This window comes from Scyliorhinus torazame, chromosome 12 (genome assembly GCF_047496885.1).
Source record: "Scyliorhinus torazame isolate Kashiwa2021f chromosome 12, sScyTor2.1, whole genome shotgun sequence".
Classification (NCBI taxonomy): domain Eukaryota; kingdom Metazoa; phylum Chordata; class Chondrichthyes; order Carcharhiniformes; family Scyliorhinidae; genus Scyliorhinus; species Scyliorhinus torazame.
Genome location: NC_092718.1, coordinates 51,655,309 through 51,672,567, shown reverse-complemented (window position 1 = coordinate 51,672,567; position 17,259 = coordinate 51,655,309). Strand labels below are relative to the sequence as shown.

The 17,259-nt window shown below is 43.8% G+C and overlaps 1 protein-coding gene across 1 annotated transcript in view; it reads left to right on the top strand.

The window, feature by feature from the left end:
* Window positions 1-9,822, top strand: part of LOC140386398 (multiple C2 and transmembrane domain-containing protein 2-like) — a 606,972-nt gene extending 597,150 nt beyond the window's left edge. The window contains exon 23 of the mRNA XM_072468698.1: window positions 2,112-9,822. Coding sequence (XP_072324799.1) covers window positions 2,112-2,180 — 69 coding nt within the window. The 3' untranslated portion in view covers window positions 2,181-9,822. The remainder of the gene's footprint in view (window positions 1-2,111) is intronic.
* Window positions 9,823-17,259: the final 7,437 nt, after the last annotated feature.

The window sequence follows — 17,259 nt, the reverse complement described above, 5'->3', positions numbered from 1 at the left end:
AGCAAACCCACATTGCATCTGCTAAAGAGGCCTCCTGACTCTTTCTGAGAGAATGAGGCATCGTGGAGGCGTGTCATGGCATTCACAAAGGATGGCCCCTTTAAAATAAAATCTGATACCTATCCAGAGGTAAACCTTTCCACGAAAAAGAACACCCACATATTCTTGGATAGTAACATGAGGCTTTCCTTTTCCGCATTCTTGTTTCGCACTTATGTTGTTTTCACGATGTGTGTGATTTTGTTTAAACATCATTTATGTGTTTTTATTTTTGCCCTGTGATAATTCCAGGGCTGAGCTCATTTTAGATGTGCAGAATGTTCCTTGGAGAAGGAAGAGGGAGAGCGACTACTAAAAACTGGGCAGACATGCTCTTTAGGTTTTCAGTGGGCAGGGGCATCAGCCCTTTAGCTGTGGCAGTGCTGGGTACTAAGGTTCATTTATGTCGTTGCACCATCATTTTTTGTAAAAATTCAAATCGAACTGGATTTGGAATCAAATTCCCAATGAAATTTTAGCGGAACAATGGTATCCTTGGAATACAGCCCTTGTCTCGCAGCACATTCTTCTTCAATTATTGAAGCCTATAGATTTTGGGTGAATTCCAGCTCCACTTAGCTGGCAACATTGTGTCCTCAGTCAATTGTCTGACAGGCTGTCGCTCCAATATTTAGATGTACTGACTGAAATCAATAGTTGTACAAAGAAACTTGCATTTATGTGGTGTCTTTCACAACTTCCAGGTTTTCCAAAAAGCTTTACAGCCAATGCATTAATTTTTGAAATGTAGTCACTACTGCGATGTAAAGAAATGTGTCTGTCAATTTGCATGCAAGTTTCCACAAACAATGACAAAATTAGTGAGCAGATTGTCTGTTATTTTTAAATAAACAAAGCTGATTAAGGTTATGGTCGAGGGATGAATGTTGGCCGGCGGATGGGTCATTGATGAATAATGTCATTGGATTTCTTTACACCAACCCGAGAGGAGAGACAGGGCCTCCGATTAGCACTTCACCAGAATGATAGTACCTGTGATCACACGCCCTCAGTGTTTCACCTCGGTACTCAAGAATGTGAGAGATGGGACATAGTGGTATTGTCACTGGGCTAGTAATCCAGAGATCCAGAGTAATGCTCTGAGGGCCTGGATTCGAATCCCAAAACGTAAGGTTGTGAAATTTGAATTCAATAAAAATCTGGAATTAAAAGTCTAATCCATAGAACCCCTACAGTGCAGAAGGAGGCCACTCGGCCCCTCGAGTCTGCACCATGATGACCATGAAACCATTGTCGATTGTGATTCACTAATGTCTTTTAGGGAAGGAAATCTGCCATTCTTACCTGGCCTGACTTCCGTGTGACTCCAGATCCACAGCAATGTGGTTAACTCTTGAATACCCTCTGAAATGGCCTAGCAAGCCACTGAGTTCAAGGGCAATTATGGGTGGGCAATAGATGCTGGCCCAGCCAGCAACACCCTTTGTCAGCCTAGAGTACGCACTTAAGTCACTGACTCCACAAACGTTTAACCCAAAGGTGACCACTGAGAAAAGACAAGAGACCGGTATCGTGTACAAAGTTATGAGGGGAATAGATAGGGTGGATAGGAGGGATTTATTCCCCATGTGGAGAGTTGAATAACTGGGGGACATAGATTTAAGGTAAGGAGTAGGGTTTAGTAACTGAGCTAGGTTTGAAAACTTGCACTATGTACATCCATGGAACTGGAAGGCCCATAGACTGAGGAAAGCACGACTGATAAAGGCAAGTGACAGATTAACAAAGTAGAGTCCCATACTTAAAATAAAGTTGGATTCTTCTCTATACCATTGTCTAAAACTACTAATTAACTGTAGACCTTGCGCCAGTACACCAAATGGAGGCCAGGCCCTTGACAAACAATTTAACTAACTTAGATCTGCATCCACAATCCAAACAAGAGTGAGGCCTTCCTTTCGAAAATGAATAACCTGTGCTTTCCTACGCTAAAACTGATTAATTACCTTTGAACCTTCCTGAGGTTTCCTTTGTGTTCTCCTCAGGGAGCCATTAGCTTGCCAAGTACAGGGGATACCTAACTGGGACATGACGTCTGTTTGTTTTAACAGGTGCAGCATGCCGAGCTAAAAACAAGCAATGGACTCACTCCTGTTAAGAAGAAGAAAGGCAACTCATAGCTCGCGGAACAAGACGGACTACTTGATTGTTTGGCTGAGAGCTACATTGATAGTTCCCACTTTGGAATGTCCACTTTTGAACTCGTTGTCTCTATGGGTCTGGGTGTCCATCTTAATCAGCCGAGGTTTAAAAATGACTTTTGTATTATTCAGTGGAAATATGTGCAATATTTTAAATTCAGTGGTATAATTTGAATGTAAGGTGTTTTGATCAATTTAAGGCTCCTTGCGATATTTTCTGCCTTCACCGGTTGCCGTTTCTTTCCTTGTGTCCTGAAAGATCGGGGTCAATTTGTGTCTTTGCTGCACATCACTAATCTGACCATTTAATAACACTGCCCGATTTTCATTCTGCGGAGTCAGGTGAGTTCAACAAAAGATTAACCTGATTGCAACCCAGGCAGCGAAAGCAGAAGCGACCTCCCCAGTCTTTTTAGGAAAATATCCACCTCGTCCTTTTAACTCTGTCTGGTGAAATTATTATTTGTTGCGCTGATTTGTGATTGACCACCTGAAATATATCCTGTCTAAATTTCTTCCCAACAGGCTACCAATCTGTTACTCACCCTTTTTGTGTGCTGCTGCCAAAGACCAGTTTTACTCACTATTTACTTTCTGATTACTGGTCATCTCTCTTACCTTCATTCCTTTCGCTGCCTCTCACCTGAAAGTGAAGCACGAGGTTTTCGCACCAACTCCCAGTTTATCAATAAACCTCACCTCACAGTTAGCAAAGCTTCGATTTCAGTCGGACGCCATGGTTGGATTTTCTCTTTCTTTGAAATCCTCCTGTGTGTTTTTCTGTGTTAAGGGCACAGTATAAAACACAAGGGTTTGCTTCCCGCCAATTTGGAAGCTGCCAGGTTCATTCTGGTGCCATTCCTATGAGTATGTGTGGAGCCCGGGAGCCTTGCTCACAGGCAGGTGGCAATGGGGGAACCGCAGGCAGACCATCCTATGCATTCTGTGAATGGAAAGTCACGAGCTCAGCCACCCGTGTGCTCACAAGATTAACCAGGCATTCGGGGCATGTTCGAGATTGAATTGCAGGAATCACTGGCCAAATGTGGAGGGGCATTTTAAAAAGCATCAATGAGGAATTGTAACAATGAACATGTAGGACAACATCACAACACAGCTCAGCCCAGAGTTCCCTCTTTGGTGCGTGAAATTCCATCAGCTTCAAAAGTGATTCCACGGCATTGAGTTTCTCAAATGGCAGAAGGGACAAAGGCGGAGTATAAAACATTAAACATTTGTTTTTTAAGGTATTTCCAGTTGCATTTTCTGGAATCTGCTTAATTGTCCCAGAGTCCAAATTTTGTGACGTCAGCAACTGCATTTGGTAATTGAGGAAAATGTTACAATGCTGAAGTTTTTAAGTTTTCAAAGTGCTGTATCAGAGATCAGTAGTGCCTTTGTTGATGAACTGTGCTGTCGGTCATATTGAGGCCCATCTTAACCATTCAGTTCCTCAGTTTCTCAATGAGTCGTGGAGCCAGGTGTTTTACATCTGTGAATGTGAATATAAATGCCAAGCAGCTGTTAGCTAATGATTTACAAGCTATTTATTTGCATTATAAACATTTTTTACTCTCTGCTCCAGAGCTCTTTGAAGTGCCTGAAGAATGTTTGGTTAACATAGCCACTCTTAAGTAAGGTTCTTGGCCCCACTACTAAATGGAAAAGGAAATGTTTCCGAATGGAATGACAGGATAGGATATTACAGCTCTCTGTATCTACGCATGTCTAAATAAGACTTACATGCCTTCATTTTAATAGACCAGTGTTTTGTCTACAGCCCTCCCTCAATTTTAACCCTTCCTGCCTGGGCATAACTGGGTGGAAGGGGGCTGGGGACAGCAGTTAGGATGAGAGCAGTCATTTAGCTGCCGCGATCCTACGACCTTGCCATCTTGTCCCGATGTTACCCCGTTCTGGTGAGTGGGACACCAGCAGGAAGAAAGTGGGTCCCCTGCTTTAAACATGCAGATCAGCGATGCCTATACAGAGTTTGGTAACCTCTGGCATGTCTATGATGCAAATGGCACATTAGCGAGCTCACTCTGCCTAGATCGATTTGAGCTCCACATCATATGTTGCCAAAAGAAATCCCATCCCATCTCCAATTTTGGAATTTGCTGAGGATTAAAACTGGAATAAGATCATTGTTGAAACGTAAGGTGACAATTTCATTAGGCCCAAGGTTGTATTTAACTCAACATAGGGGGAAATCTTAACCCATTGTGCTCGGCAGGAACAGAGCTGGTTTAGTTTGGACACCATTGTGCCATTGACTTAAAGCAGGGCATTAAATGATTGTCTTAATTTGAACCTGCCCATTCCACAGGTCAGGTATCTTTAAATTGACACCCACTGCGGGCAGCATTTCTATTCTGTAAAAATTCACACGCGCTGACACAGTTGCCAGCTACCATAGATTGCATGACACAGTCCTGATTTTAACTGGCAAAGTTGGTGAGTTGCTTGCTGAAGGAGAGCTTGCTGAAAAGCTGAGGCTATTACTCCTCGTTAGTCAAATTTGGGCCATTGCCCACTTGGTTTACTCCTGATGAAGGAACCCGTGGGAGGAGGTGTTTTGGGGGGTATGGGGACACTCCCATAGTGCATTGGGGCTTGGGAGGAGGTGCTCGGGGATTGCTTCAGGGGTTCCAGAGATCAGGACGCTATTTTTAAATGTCCCATCAGCCAAGAGCTGCCGAACAATCAGAGACCAGCAACTCTTCATTGCTTGGCAGCGCCACTGAGGAGGCAGTGGATGCTGCTGGTAATGCACCTGCCCAAGTACCAGGATTTGAGCGACCCAAGCCACGGAGGATTGACAGCTAGGTGTTTGCAGGGCATGGGTGGTGGTCGGAAACAAGGGCAACTTGGTGGCTCTCATTGGGATCACTCCTTCTCAATAAAGGGTCTCTTGTTCAGACACTGTGTGCCTTTGAACAAGGGGCCTGCCCCTCCACCCTCACAGAACAGGAAACCCCTAATAAACCCCAACAAGGTTTGCTTTTTGGGCTTCCTGTGTGACAAGTCCCTAACCTGCCTTTGAGTGAATACCAGAGTTATTGGCAAGGTGAGGCCCTTAAGTGAGCATTAATTTCCCAGTTAAGGGCCTCAATTGGTGGACGGATGGGAAGATCATTAATCAGGACAAAGGTGTGAAAGCAACAGGGTATACCACCTTTCACCCTCCCACCTGATTAAATATCCCCAAGCCGCCAGTACTGCAGTGGGGGAGAGCATTATGTTCTGTCCTTCATGCTAGACTAGACCCTCAAAATGATTAATTTGTTCAAACCAAGGTACATTCCCGTACCACCCTCCCTGAACAGGCACCGGAATGTGGCGACTAGGGGCTTTTCACAGTAACTTCATTTGAAGCCTACTTGTGACAATAAGCGATTTTCATTTTCATTTCATTACTCACAACACCAATTCTGGTTGCATATTGTCTAAAAGGCTCAGTCACATAACTTCCATCTATCCTGTCTCCGCACTCCCATCATGGGTTGCCTGATGAATCATCATGTGGCGTCACATCTTCCACCAACTGGAGCGCAAATACACTCTTCATCATCTGATTGGATGAGAGTAAGTCAATCCACTAGTTTCATAAATGAGAAGTGGAAGTGTTCAGAGAAAATGAGAAACCACTTATATATTTTTTTAAATTCCAAAGCCTTTGGTTGCAGCAATGTCCTGGACTCCATAGAATCCCTACAGTGCGGAAGGTGGCCATTTGGCCCATCAAGTCTACACGGACCCTCTGAAAGGGCACCCCATCTGCGACCACTCCCCCACCCTGACCCCGTAACCCCACCTAACTTTTGGAAACTAAGGGACGATTTAGCATGGCCTCGTTGCGTCTGGCACGTCCTTTAACATTGGGCTTTTCACAGGTCGGGGACAGGATGCTGATTTGAAATGTTTATTTTTGGTGATCAATCCATTTTCAGCTGCACTAAACAACCTGCACCAAGTTCCTGCCCTTAATCCGATCGAGGAATATTTCTTAAAGCAAAGTTTTTTCTAAAAAGAAGTGATTGTAAAAGTTTTCCGCAATGTATAAAAGAGCCAGCAGAAATTCGGGAGGAGTAATTACGTTTCAAAATGGGTGCAAATGATTGCTCCTAAAGCAGTAACTCTAACCCCAAATAAATAAATCCTCTGAGTGAAGTCTGCGGATGAAATAGTCTTGTTGTCAAACCATTCACCTAATCAATTCAGAAAACATTTCTGTGCCCATTAAGCCTTGAAAACAATAATTTTTTTCCCTTTGCTTCGATATGAGCAGTTTAGTATTTTATCCTTTACGCCAAATCTACAAAAATCAAGACTGGCAGTGCAATGCAATACTGAGGGATTGTTGTACGTTGCAGGAGAGGGGGTCTTTTGAATGAGACATAAGACCCTATTTTCCCTCTCAAATAGAAATGAAAGACCACCTTGCGGGATTCTCCGTCAGCGGGATCCTCCGCTTTGCTGGCAGCGCACACATGCCAGCATGTTTCCCAATGGCGTGGGGTGGCCACAATTGGGAAACACCATGGGCCAGATACGGGATCGGAGAATCCCGCTGCCAGCCGGGGTATGCTGCGCCGGTAAACGGGGATGGCGGGATGGAGAATCCTGCCCCACGTTTTCAAGAAGGATGGTAGAGATAAAACAGGGAATTACAGACCATGCAGTCTCACATTGGTGGTCGGGAAATATTGGAGAAAGTTCTGAATGAGCATTAATCTCCACTCGGCAGAGGCGAGGTTTGATCTGGGATAGTCAACATAGCTTTGTCAGAGGGAGATCATGCAGATGATGGTAGGACAGTTGTAGTTACAAGGATTTCAGCAAAGCCTTTGACAAGGTCCCACATGGGAGACTGATAAAGAAATTAAAAGCACATGAGATCCAGGGGAACTTAGCAAGTTGGATCCAAAACTAGCTTAGTAGTGGTGGTGGTAGAAGGCCGTTTGCGTGACTGGAGACCGGTATCCAGTGGCATACCACAGGGACCAGTGCCGGGTCCCTTATTTTTCGTGATATATGTAGATGTGATATTGATGAGAATGTGTGGCCGATGATAAATAAGTTTGCAGATGACACGAAGGCTGGCAGAGTGGATATTAGTAAGGAAGAAGGTCTTAGGTTGCAGACAGATATAGACGGGGTGGGCAGATGGAATTTAATCCTGAAAAATGCGAGATGATGCACTTTGGAAGGAGTAATAAGACAAGGGAGTACTCAATGAATGGCAGGACACTGGGAAGCTCTGAGGAATGGAGGGATCTTGGGGTGTTGGTAAACAGATCCCTGAAGGCGGCTGAACAGGATAACAGGATAGTTAAGAAGCCATATGGGACACTAGGCTTTATCATTTGTAGCAGGTTCGCAGGTTGTGTATCAAGGGAGGTTATGTTTGAACTGTACAAAACTTTGGTTATGCGACAGCTGGGGTACTGTGTTCAGTTCTGGTTGTTGTGTTATGTACTCTGGGATAACACAGGCTGCAACTGGATGCAGCTTTAACCAAAAGATACTCCAGACCTTGAAGTTAGTTCAGTCTGATTTATTGAACCTCTAGCACAGTTAGCGCAGTTCTCTATGAGTTCGACTCTCTGCTAACCTAAGTGTGGTTACTCTGTCTGACTCAACCAGACTAGCTTTTAGCCCAACCAGACTAGCTTTTAGCCACATGCTGGAGGTGTGATACAAGACATGCACCCTGACTCACTCTGTAGATGTTCATCAATGGAAAGAGACGGAGTGTGAGTGCCTCGTGCCTTTTATAGTGAGATACCACCCCTGAGTGTCCTGCCTGCTCATTGGTCATGTCCTGTTCTCTGTCTTCATTAGCTGCCTGTCTGTGCCAGCCTGTATATCATTATCTGCATGTCTGCATATCATGACACTGGTTGACACTGGTTGCCTCACTATAGGAAGAATGTGGCACTGGAGAGGGTGCAGAGGAGATTCACCAGGATGTTGGGGTGGAGCACGTGAGCTATGAAGAGAGGCTGAATAGGCACGGGTTGTTTTCTTTAGAGCCGGCAAGGCTGATGGGGGACCTGATTGAGGTGTACAATATTATGAGGGATATGGACAGGGTGAATAGGAAGCAGCTCCTTTGCTGAAGCATCAATAACGAGGGGGCATAACTTTAAGGTGAGGGGCAGGAGGTTTAGAGAGGATCGGAGGAAATATTTTTCATCCAGAGGGTGGTGGGAGCCTGGAATGTACTGCCTGGAGGGGAGCGCAGTAGAGGCGGGAAACCTCACAACCTGTAAAAAGTACATGAACGAGCACTTGAAATGTCACAACATTCAAGGCTATCAGCCAAGTGCTGGAAAGTGCAATTAGTGTAGTTTTGTCAGTGCAGACTGATGGGCCAAAGGGTCTCTTCTGTACTCCATGACTATGATTCATCGGCACTATTTTGAAGAAGAGTAGGAGAGTTATCCCCAGTGGCCTTGCCAATATTTATTCCACAATCAGCATAAGAAGAAGAGATTATCTAGTGATGATGGCACTGCTGTTTGTGGGAGACGAGACTGTTGTGCGAAAATTGGCTGTCATAATCCTGACATTACAGCAGTGACTACACTGCAAAAGCAACTCCTTGGCTATGAATCACTTTGCGACATCCTGAGATCATGAAAGGAGCTATATAATTTTAAAATTATATATTTTTGCATGCAAGGAGACAAATAGGAAATACGAACTGACCATGTAATACTGACTTGTTACCTTTCTTCAGAGACTTTACCTGAAGATGAGCTTAGATTATTTTTTTTTATATCTTACAAATTGCAATCACAATTACAGCCTGGAGACCTGGTTTTGGCCATACCCTGGGTATGTTGGATTTATCACAAAAATAAGAATCCTAAATCACAGTGTCCATTCAACCATCTTTGAATAACTCCATTTTAAATCACTTACTTATGTGTTAGTCATTTTTACACTACTATTTTAATGTTTGTGAGTTACAATAGAGAGGAGAGACATTTTCCTCCCATTTTCTATTACAGTGAAATATCCCTATTAAAATGTCACCCACCCAATAAATTATGCTCCAACCTAAATGTTGGCAAATCAGAGGTAATCGATAGGGATTTCTTCAAAAAGACTTAAAGATTTGCATTTGCTTAGCATCTTTTGACATCGCTCAAAACACTTGAAAACGTTTCATTCGTAAGTTACTTCTGAAGGGCAGTGTACGCGATACAAGCGAGTACGGCAGCCATTTTAACACCGAGAAACCCTGGAGGCAAAATTGCTGCTGACTCACATATTGGTATTCTGCGAGAGACAGCAGAAGTAAATGGCCTCCACAGTGCAGAAAAACAAAAATACTTGGCGTTGTATATTTCTTTTTTAAATTATTTATGAGGGAAAATTTGAATTTTGTATGGCAGTGGAATTACTAGCTGTAAAACCTATAGCTAAACCCATTGTAAAAAAAATTGTAGCATGGATAATTTGCGCTCATTCTTTTTATGATTCATTTCAATAATTCAGTATTCACAATAGTAACCAAATGTTTGAAATTAATGTTGTAATGAATTATTCTCAAATTTATAACAAATGGAAAATTTGTACAAACAATAAAAGTGATTTTTATTTTTAACGCCCTGCCTCTGGTGTTCTAATTAAACCTCTAACGTCAACAACCACAGTTTCCCATTTCGCCTCCATTGTGGATAATTTAATCTCAGCCTCTTTTAAGCATGCAGGTGAGCAGGACATTGATTCCTTCAAAATCTCCAACATTAACGTTGGGCTCTGTTGAGAAAAATCGTTGTTCTTCACCTCTTCCCTAATCTTTTTTAGCAAAATCATTTTTGGGGGATAAACTACAACTAAGCACGGTGCTTAGTAGAGGACCTTTTTACAGTTTCATAGAACCCTTCAAAGAGCTAGTTCCTACCCCCAACCTCGCATCCTCCCCCCCAACCCCCCAGTGACACCCTGAGATGCAGTATTTGACACCTAGCGATCTGACTCGCAGATAACAAAGCCCCTTTACTCATAGTCAGCTGGAGTTATTAATGTGGATGGTGGGAGAATGGGAGTAACCTCAGTGTGTCAGTTATTGACAGGACCTGAACCGAAAGGCTTATTGACTCAAGACAAATTCCTGCTCGCCGTCCTGCGCTGAGCATTTCTTCAGTCTGAAAACATTCCCAGGAACTGCATTGATCTCAATTTGAAGCTCACACTTGCAGAGAGAGAGATGCAGTTCTCCATTTAGCAATATTAATTGGACAGCTTAATTAAAAATCTGCCAACAGATGTGCTGAAATGAGAAAGACGGCGCTCGGAGGGTTAATTCCAAGGTGAGATTGCGAAGCACATGCTGGCAATACGCCAGAATGTTCTTCCACCCCAGCCCCCCCACCAAACTGTTTACTTACTAGACAAGCGCGTGTCAATTTGCACAATCTTGCCATGGTTCACTACTTTTTCCTACCGCGGGCAAGTCACTTGTGAGAGTATCTGCAAAGGAAGACTAGGTGAGTGCATTGCATAGCTGAAAGATTAGAAGCTCCACATGAGGCACTGTGCTCCACTCTCTTGGAATAAATTTCTCTTTAATAAATTATTACAGCTTATTGATTACTGCAGCAGATGTTCGCACATTAATCCTATTGAGATGAATTGCATGGGGCTTTTTGATGTTTATCTCTTTAAGGTAACAACAACAAAGGGCAGCTAAATGGCACACTGGTCACATCAGGGAATAAGGTCTTCTCTCCAACCAGGGACCACTGCCAGAAGAGCTGATCTGACTTGTATCTGCTCAATAGACACTGTCATGTTGGCTTATTTGCACACCAGACATCTGTGTGCCTGCCTGCTGGTTCCCTATCTTCACTCACCTGGGCAATAGGGGGGTGCAGTACTGATGAACAATGGAGGTGAGTGTCGCATATAGGGGGGATAGAATGGCAAGGAGCAGCAAAAGGCAAAATTGATTATGTCGAATCTCCAGGGACCATAAAATGTTAGCCTGCAAAGCTGCTAAAATGCAAGGGCCTTTCGTTCACTGAGCTGTCCGGCTAGGTTCCTGCCAGGGAACTTAATGTTTACAGTTAATTCTGAAACTGCTGTAACAAGAAGCATTTTCTGCAGATTCTCCAGTTCCATGTCGCCATAAATAATTGTAGCAGCTGAGGCACAAAGATGGACTTTCAATTTTCTAAGGGCTGAATTGTACAGCGGTGGCATTTTACAGTCCCGCCAATGCCACTCGACCTTTGAACGATTTGCCCCATTTTACAGCTCAACCCCCACTGCAACACGATGCCCTATGCTGCTCCTGCTCATGTCGTATTTGCTTTATTTGGCCATTGTTGCGCACTGTAGGGGCGGCATGTGGCACAGTGGTTAGCACAGTTGTTTCACAGCGCCAGGGTCCCAGGTGATGCCCACATCCTGTGAATGAATAAAATAAAACATTACAACGTCCCTCAGAAATTCTGGAGTGCTTCACGTACAGCAAACTACCTTTTGCAGAAACTAAAAATCATAATTCTGTAATGTTTAAAATATCAACTGGAGTCCATAAAATGAGGATTACTAGTTCTGGAACTTTCCTAACATAAATTATTTGGTGTGCTACATCTGCATTGATATCAACTAAGAAGAAGTTCCAAAATTGCGGCACTTTGATAAACCTTAACATCATAGAATTATTGTGTAGTTAATTAAATAACATTTCAGTGGCAGCTGGTGGAGTTCTGGCCACTTGGTAATGTTGTGTGGTTATTTCAAGTGACTTTTGTACAAAAGGTTAATGAGCCAACCTTGTAATTATTTTAGATGGTGACTGGAAATGACTTGCATCTCCAGTGGAAGGTGAACCTGCACCTTGAGAAGAAGGTCAATGTGGACGTCCAGCCTTTCCAAAAAGTGATCATCTAGGGCTGCATGGTAGCATAGTGTTTAGCACTATGGCTTCACAGCGCCAGGGTCCCAGTTTCGATTCCCGTCTTGGGTCACTGTGCGGAGTTTGCACCTTCTCCCCGTGTCTGCGTGGGTTTCCTCCGGGTGCGCCGGTTTCCCCCCACAGGCCAGAGATGTGAGGGTTAGGTGAATTGGCCGCGATAAATTGCCCTTAGTGTCCAAAAAGGTTAGGTTGGGTTACGGGGATAGGGTGGAGGTATGGGCTTGGGCCGGGTGCTCTTTCCAGGAGCTGGTGCAGACTCGATGGGCCAAATGTGCTCCTTCTGCACCATAAATTCTATGATTCTATGAACCAATCACTTATTTGTCGATGTACTTTGTCGATTATTCTTTTTGTCTACTGTGTACGTTCCCTTGGCTGCAGAAAAATACTTTTCACTGTACTTCGGTACATGTGACAATAAATCAATCAATCAATCAATAGAACCAGCAGAAAACTCAGATGTGTCAGTGGTTAGCACTGTTGCTCCACAGCGCCAGAGTCCCGGGTTCGATTCCCGCTTAGGTCACTGTGTGAAGTCTCCACGTGTCTGTGTAGGTTTACACCGGATGCTCCGGTTTCCTCCCACAAGTCCTGAAAGACCTGCTTGTTAGGTGAATTGGGCATTCTGAATTCTCCCTCAGTGAAGTACAGTTCAAGACGGAATTGTATAAATAATTATGATGGAGTACACGATTGCAGGGCTACAGGTTAAGAGCAAAGTGGAAACACTAATCAGTTTGTTCTTTGAAAGTGCCAGCCCAGCGACGATGGATCAAATGGTCTCCTGTGCTATTTCATTCTATAATTAGCAGTCTGGGGGCACTTGATATTCACACTTATTCAGCAGTGCTGACACAGGACTGAAAAATATGGGGTTGGGGGACATGCAGAGCACATCCTCGGGGAAAACACCTTGATGGACTTATGGACTGATCTGATCTCTTCACATATCTTCACCCGATGCCTGTGTCCATGTATTTACATTGTGTATTTTATGTTTGCCCTATTATGTATTTTCTTTTCATAAACAGAATGATCTGTCTGAGCTGCATGCAGAACAATACTTTTCACTGTACCTTGGTACACATGGCAATAAACCAATCCAATCCAATCCAATGTGAAGCCGACCATAGAACCATAGAATCCCTTCAGTGCAAAATGAGGACACTAGGCCCATCGAATCTGCACCGACCCTCTGAAAGAGCACTCTACCAAGGCCCACTGCCCTCCCTATCCCCTTAACCATTTGGACATTAAAGGGGAAATTTTAGCATGGCCAATCCACCTGAGCTGCACATCTTTGGACTGTGTGAGGAAACATTAGCACCCGGAGGAAACACACCCAAATATGGGGAAAATGTGCAAACTCCACACAGACACCCAATGCCAAAATTGAACTCTGGTCCCTGGTGCTGTAAGGCAACAGTGCTAACAACTGCCACCATGCCATCCAACAACATGCCAAGCAGCCCCACAACAATAAACGCTGCGGAGCTCGTTAACGGGGGCCAAGTGGGTTTTCCGTCCTCAATGGGGTGGAAGTCTCGCACTCTGGAGCTTCCAGCCAATGCGATTTGGTTTGGGAGTGCTAGGAAGAGGGGCAATAATGGGGAGAGGGTGGGTTTAAGTGAGGGAGCAGGTAGGTAGGAAGGGGGGGGTTCACTCTAAGGGGGGGCCACCTCGGAATTGGCAAAAGGCAACCCCCGAAGCAGGATGTCCCCCACACCACCTCCATGAACTATTTGAGGTTAAAAATCGGGCTTCGCGCTCCCACTTTGCTACCCATGCCAAAACGTATTCTAATGTGGACAGCATATTATTACGGTCAATAGGCTTGATAACACTTAAATGGTTATTTTAATGCGGCAGGCAGGCTGTCCATTTCAGTAACTGTCTGCCCCCATTCCCCCCGTATTATGAGGGGGTGAGCTTGGGGGTGGGCGGGAAGGTGGTGGAATGGACACCTATGCCATTTTTCATGCCCCCCTTTCCCCACCATGGGAAACACACCTGTTGGGGGCACATAAAGTTCAGTCCATACTGTCAATCCCTTTAGTCCCTCGGTATGTTAACAATGATGTTGGAAGGTGTCATTACACTGCGTTACTTCCACTCCCTCCACCCCTTTTGCGAAATTGATTAGAGTGGGACAAATCATCCCTCAAATATAAAACGGCAGCTTAAAAGCCATTTTAAAGCAACTGTAACCCTGGATTCCAGAAGTGATAAAGGCGGCACGGTAGCACATTGGTTAGCACTGTTGCTTCACAGCTCCAGAGCCCCAGGTTCGATTCCCGTCTTGGGTCACTGTCTGTGCGGTGTCTGCACATTCTCCCCATGTCTGCGTGTGTTTCCTCCGGGTGTTCCGGTTTCCTCCCACAATTCCCTAAAGACATGCTGTTAGGTGAATTGGACATTCTGAATTCTCCCTCTGTGTACCCGAACAGGCACCGGGATGTGGCGACTAGGGGCTTTTCACAGTAACTTAATTGCAGTGTTAATGTAAGCCTTTGGTTACTCATTGAAAGTTATCCAATGCCTGAGCCACTGCAATGTAGCAGATATAATGGCTGGAATTTCAAGTGGAGGTTTTGGAGGTAACAGCAGCTGACAAGTCAGGGGCGAGCCCAGCTCCACTCAATTGCATTTCTACCCCCATCCCCATAAATACACACACACATACACCAAGCTGATTTAATGGTCATTAATCAGCACTGGGCGAAATTTCTGCCCTGAGCTGGGAGGAGGTCCCACATCTGGGATCTGCAGACCAATAAGATGAGTGGCATCACTCTGGTTCCAGCAGCACACCAACGAACATTGATAGAACTGGAAGAGAAAGTAAGTTGGGATATTCCAGCAGGACCTGTCTGGCAAGCCCCAGCAAGAGGGTGGGGGACTGGGTTTGAGAGAGCGGGGAAGGCGGGGGTGGGGGGGGGGGGGGGGGGACCACATGTGGGGATAGAGTACCTTGGGTGGATAGGTCAGGTCAGGAGCTCCATTGGGAAAAGTGCGTCTGAACAAGAGGGACCTCCTTTGAGCTCGCAAAAAAGCCACCAGAACACCATCTGCTGCTGTCAAATACCAACGGTGGTGGGAAGTGGCCCTTACGTGACCATTAATTGTATAATATTCCATCTGATGAGAGTCCAGACACATAGTTGAATGACATTCTTAAATATGTTACATATTTGGTCTGAAGGAGCAGGCTACACTTTCTAAATCTCAGGGATAAATAAGTCTGAAAAATGCCTCATCTGTTTTACTTAAGACACACGCCCGTGTTTGATAGGAAAAGAGAAGCATTGGACGGAATTACAGGAATAAGTAGCTCTTTTTTTCCTCAAAGTGGGGCTTTTTGGTTCTAACCTTGGGCTAATATGCACACGATTACATCTGACACAGTGGATACTTTGCATTCACAGACATCAACATGTGGAACTCCTACCCTCCCCATGTTTGAAACGTTCAAAGCACTTCACAATTGGTTGGATTATGTTAAATTATCAGGAAGCGCACTGCTCATCACCAGGACATTTGAAGTGATAACCAAGATATAGACTCGTTAATTATTTTGGAACAAAATGACCACGGTGAAATCTCTGTCAAATTGCCGTGTGTTAATAATTGCTGACACACTGGCTTCAACTGAATTATTGAATGGAAATATGGCCAAGATTGTCAGTCACGTGTGAACCCCAGTAAAACCTCTCCTATTTGTTGGTTTCTCTGGGACATTGAAAGTAGTTTTAATGATGTCCCAGGGTAGCACCATTGGACTCTCCGGTGATACCAGGTCTTTAATTGCAGCATGGGGACTGCAAAGGACAGTCAGTTGGGCACTTATTTTTTACATAATAGCCAATATTTTCAAGTTTTTTTCTTTATAAATGAAGTTATCAAGTTTTCCGTAAATGGAGAAATCCGTTTTTGATGTGAAAGCGATGGAAGTCACCCCTTCCAAGGGAAGGAAAGACTCTGAGATCAAAAATGACCATTGTTTGTCTCGCAACCATTCTGCGATCTTGTCACTCTTAAATATTTTGCAGAATACTTTGTGAAAAAGTTAACATATTTACCAATGATTGAGATGGTGATTTTAGTAATTATCTCATTAAAAAGTTGGAAGAAGGAGGCTGGAGTTGTAGAGGGTGCAAAATGAATGTCTGCTGTCCCAACTTTGATCTTGTGAAGAAGTTGTCAATAGCTGACTGTCTAAATTCTATAGAACCTGGAATCCTGGACCTTATCAGTGTTTGACAGAACTCTTTGTAGTTGAAATTAATAGTTTATGAGATGTATGAATACCAAATGCTTTTCTTCACTGGTTCTATCGCTATCTACACTTACTCCCCTGGGGAAAGTGAAGTGGGGATGGTTACTGTTTAAACTCTTCTGCTTGCTGTACTTTGCTTAACCCCTCCAAGTCTGGATTCTGTCCACATTTCCCATTATGACTAAGATAATTTGTAAAATATTTGTTTGTCAGGATTTTGCTTGGATTGAATACCTGGTTTCTTCAGAAGACGCGCTGGCAATAATGCGCATTTCCTTTAAATTGAGACGTCCTCCTGCCTCTACGCTAAATAAAACATTATTGCGAACTGAGCTCCAACTGAGCAGTTTTGTAACAAAAAGAAATCTGACAACAGGATCAATACGCATTAGCATTTCCACTGTGTGATTGAACATAATTAGTTCAATTCACCGTCCCATTAGATTTAGACCTGAGAATTCAAAGAAGGTTCTCTTCTAAATCTGTTTAAGTGGAAAGTATACCAAGAATAAATGTTTGAGAAGGTCTGGCATAACTCTAGCATGAAAACCATTTGTGACTAGGTTTAATGAGGGCTGTTAGATTTGATTAACAAAATGTCTTTTAAATTTTGTGTGAAAAACAAATATTCTATCAATAGAAAAGGAATCTTAACTTACTACTTTTATTTACAAGATCACAATAAGATTGTTTTAATGAACAGTTAGTTATTTTGAAGGTCTGGTTATTTAGAGTTTTTGCGGTGACAATATGATCCCACTTATTGAGCCCTTTTAAAGCAAATCTATTAGAATAATGGGCACCATTTTTAAAGCAATTTTAGATTACAACGTGTGAGG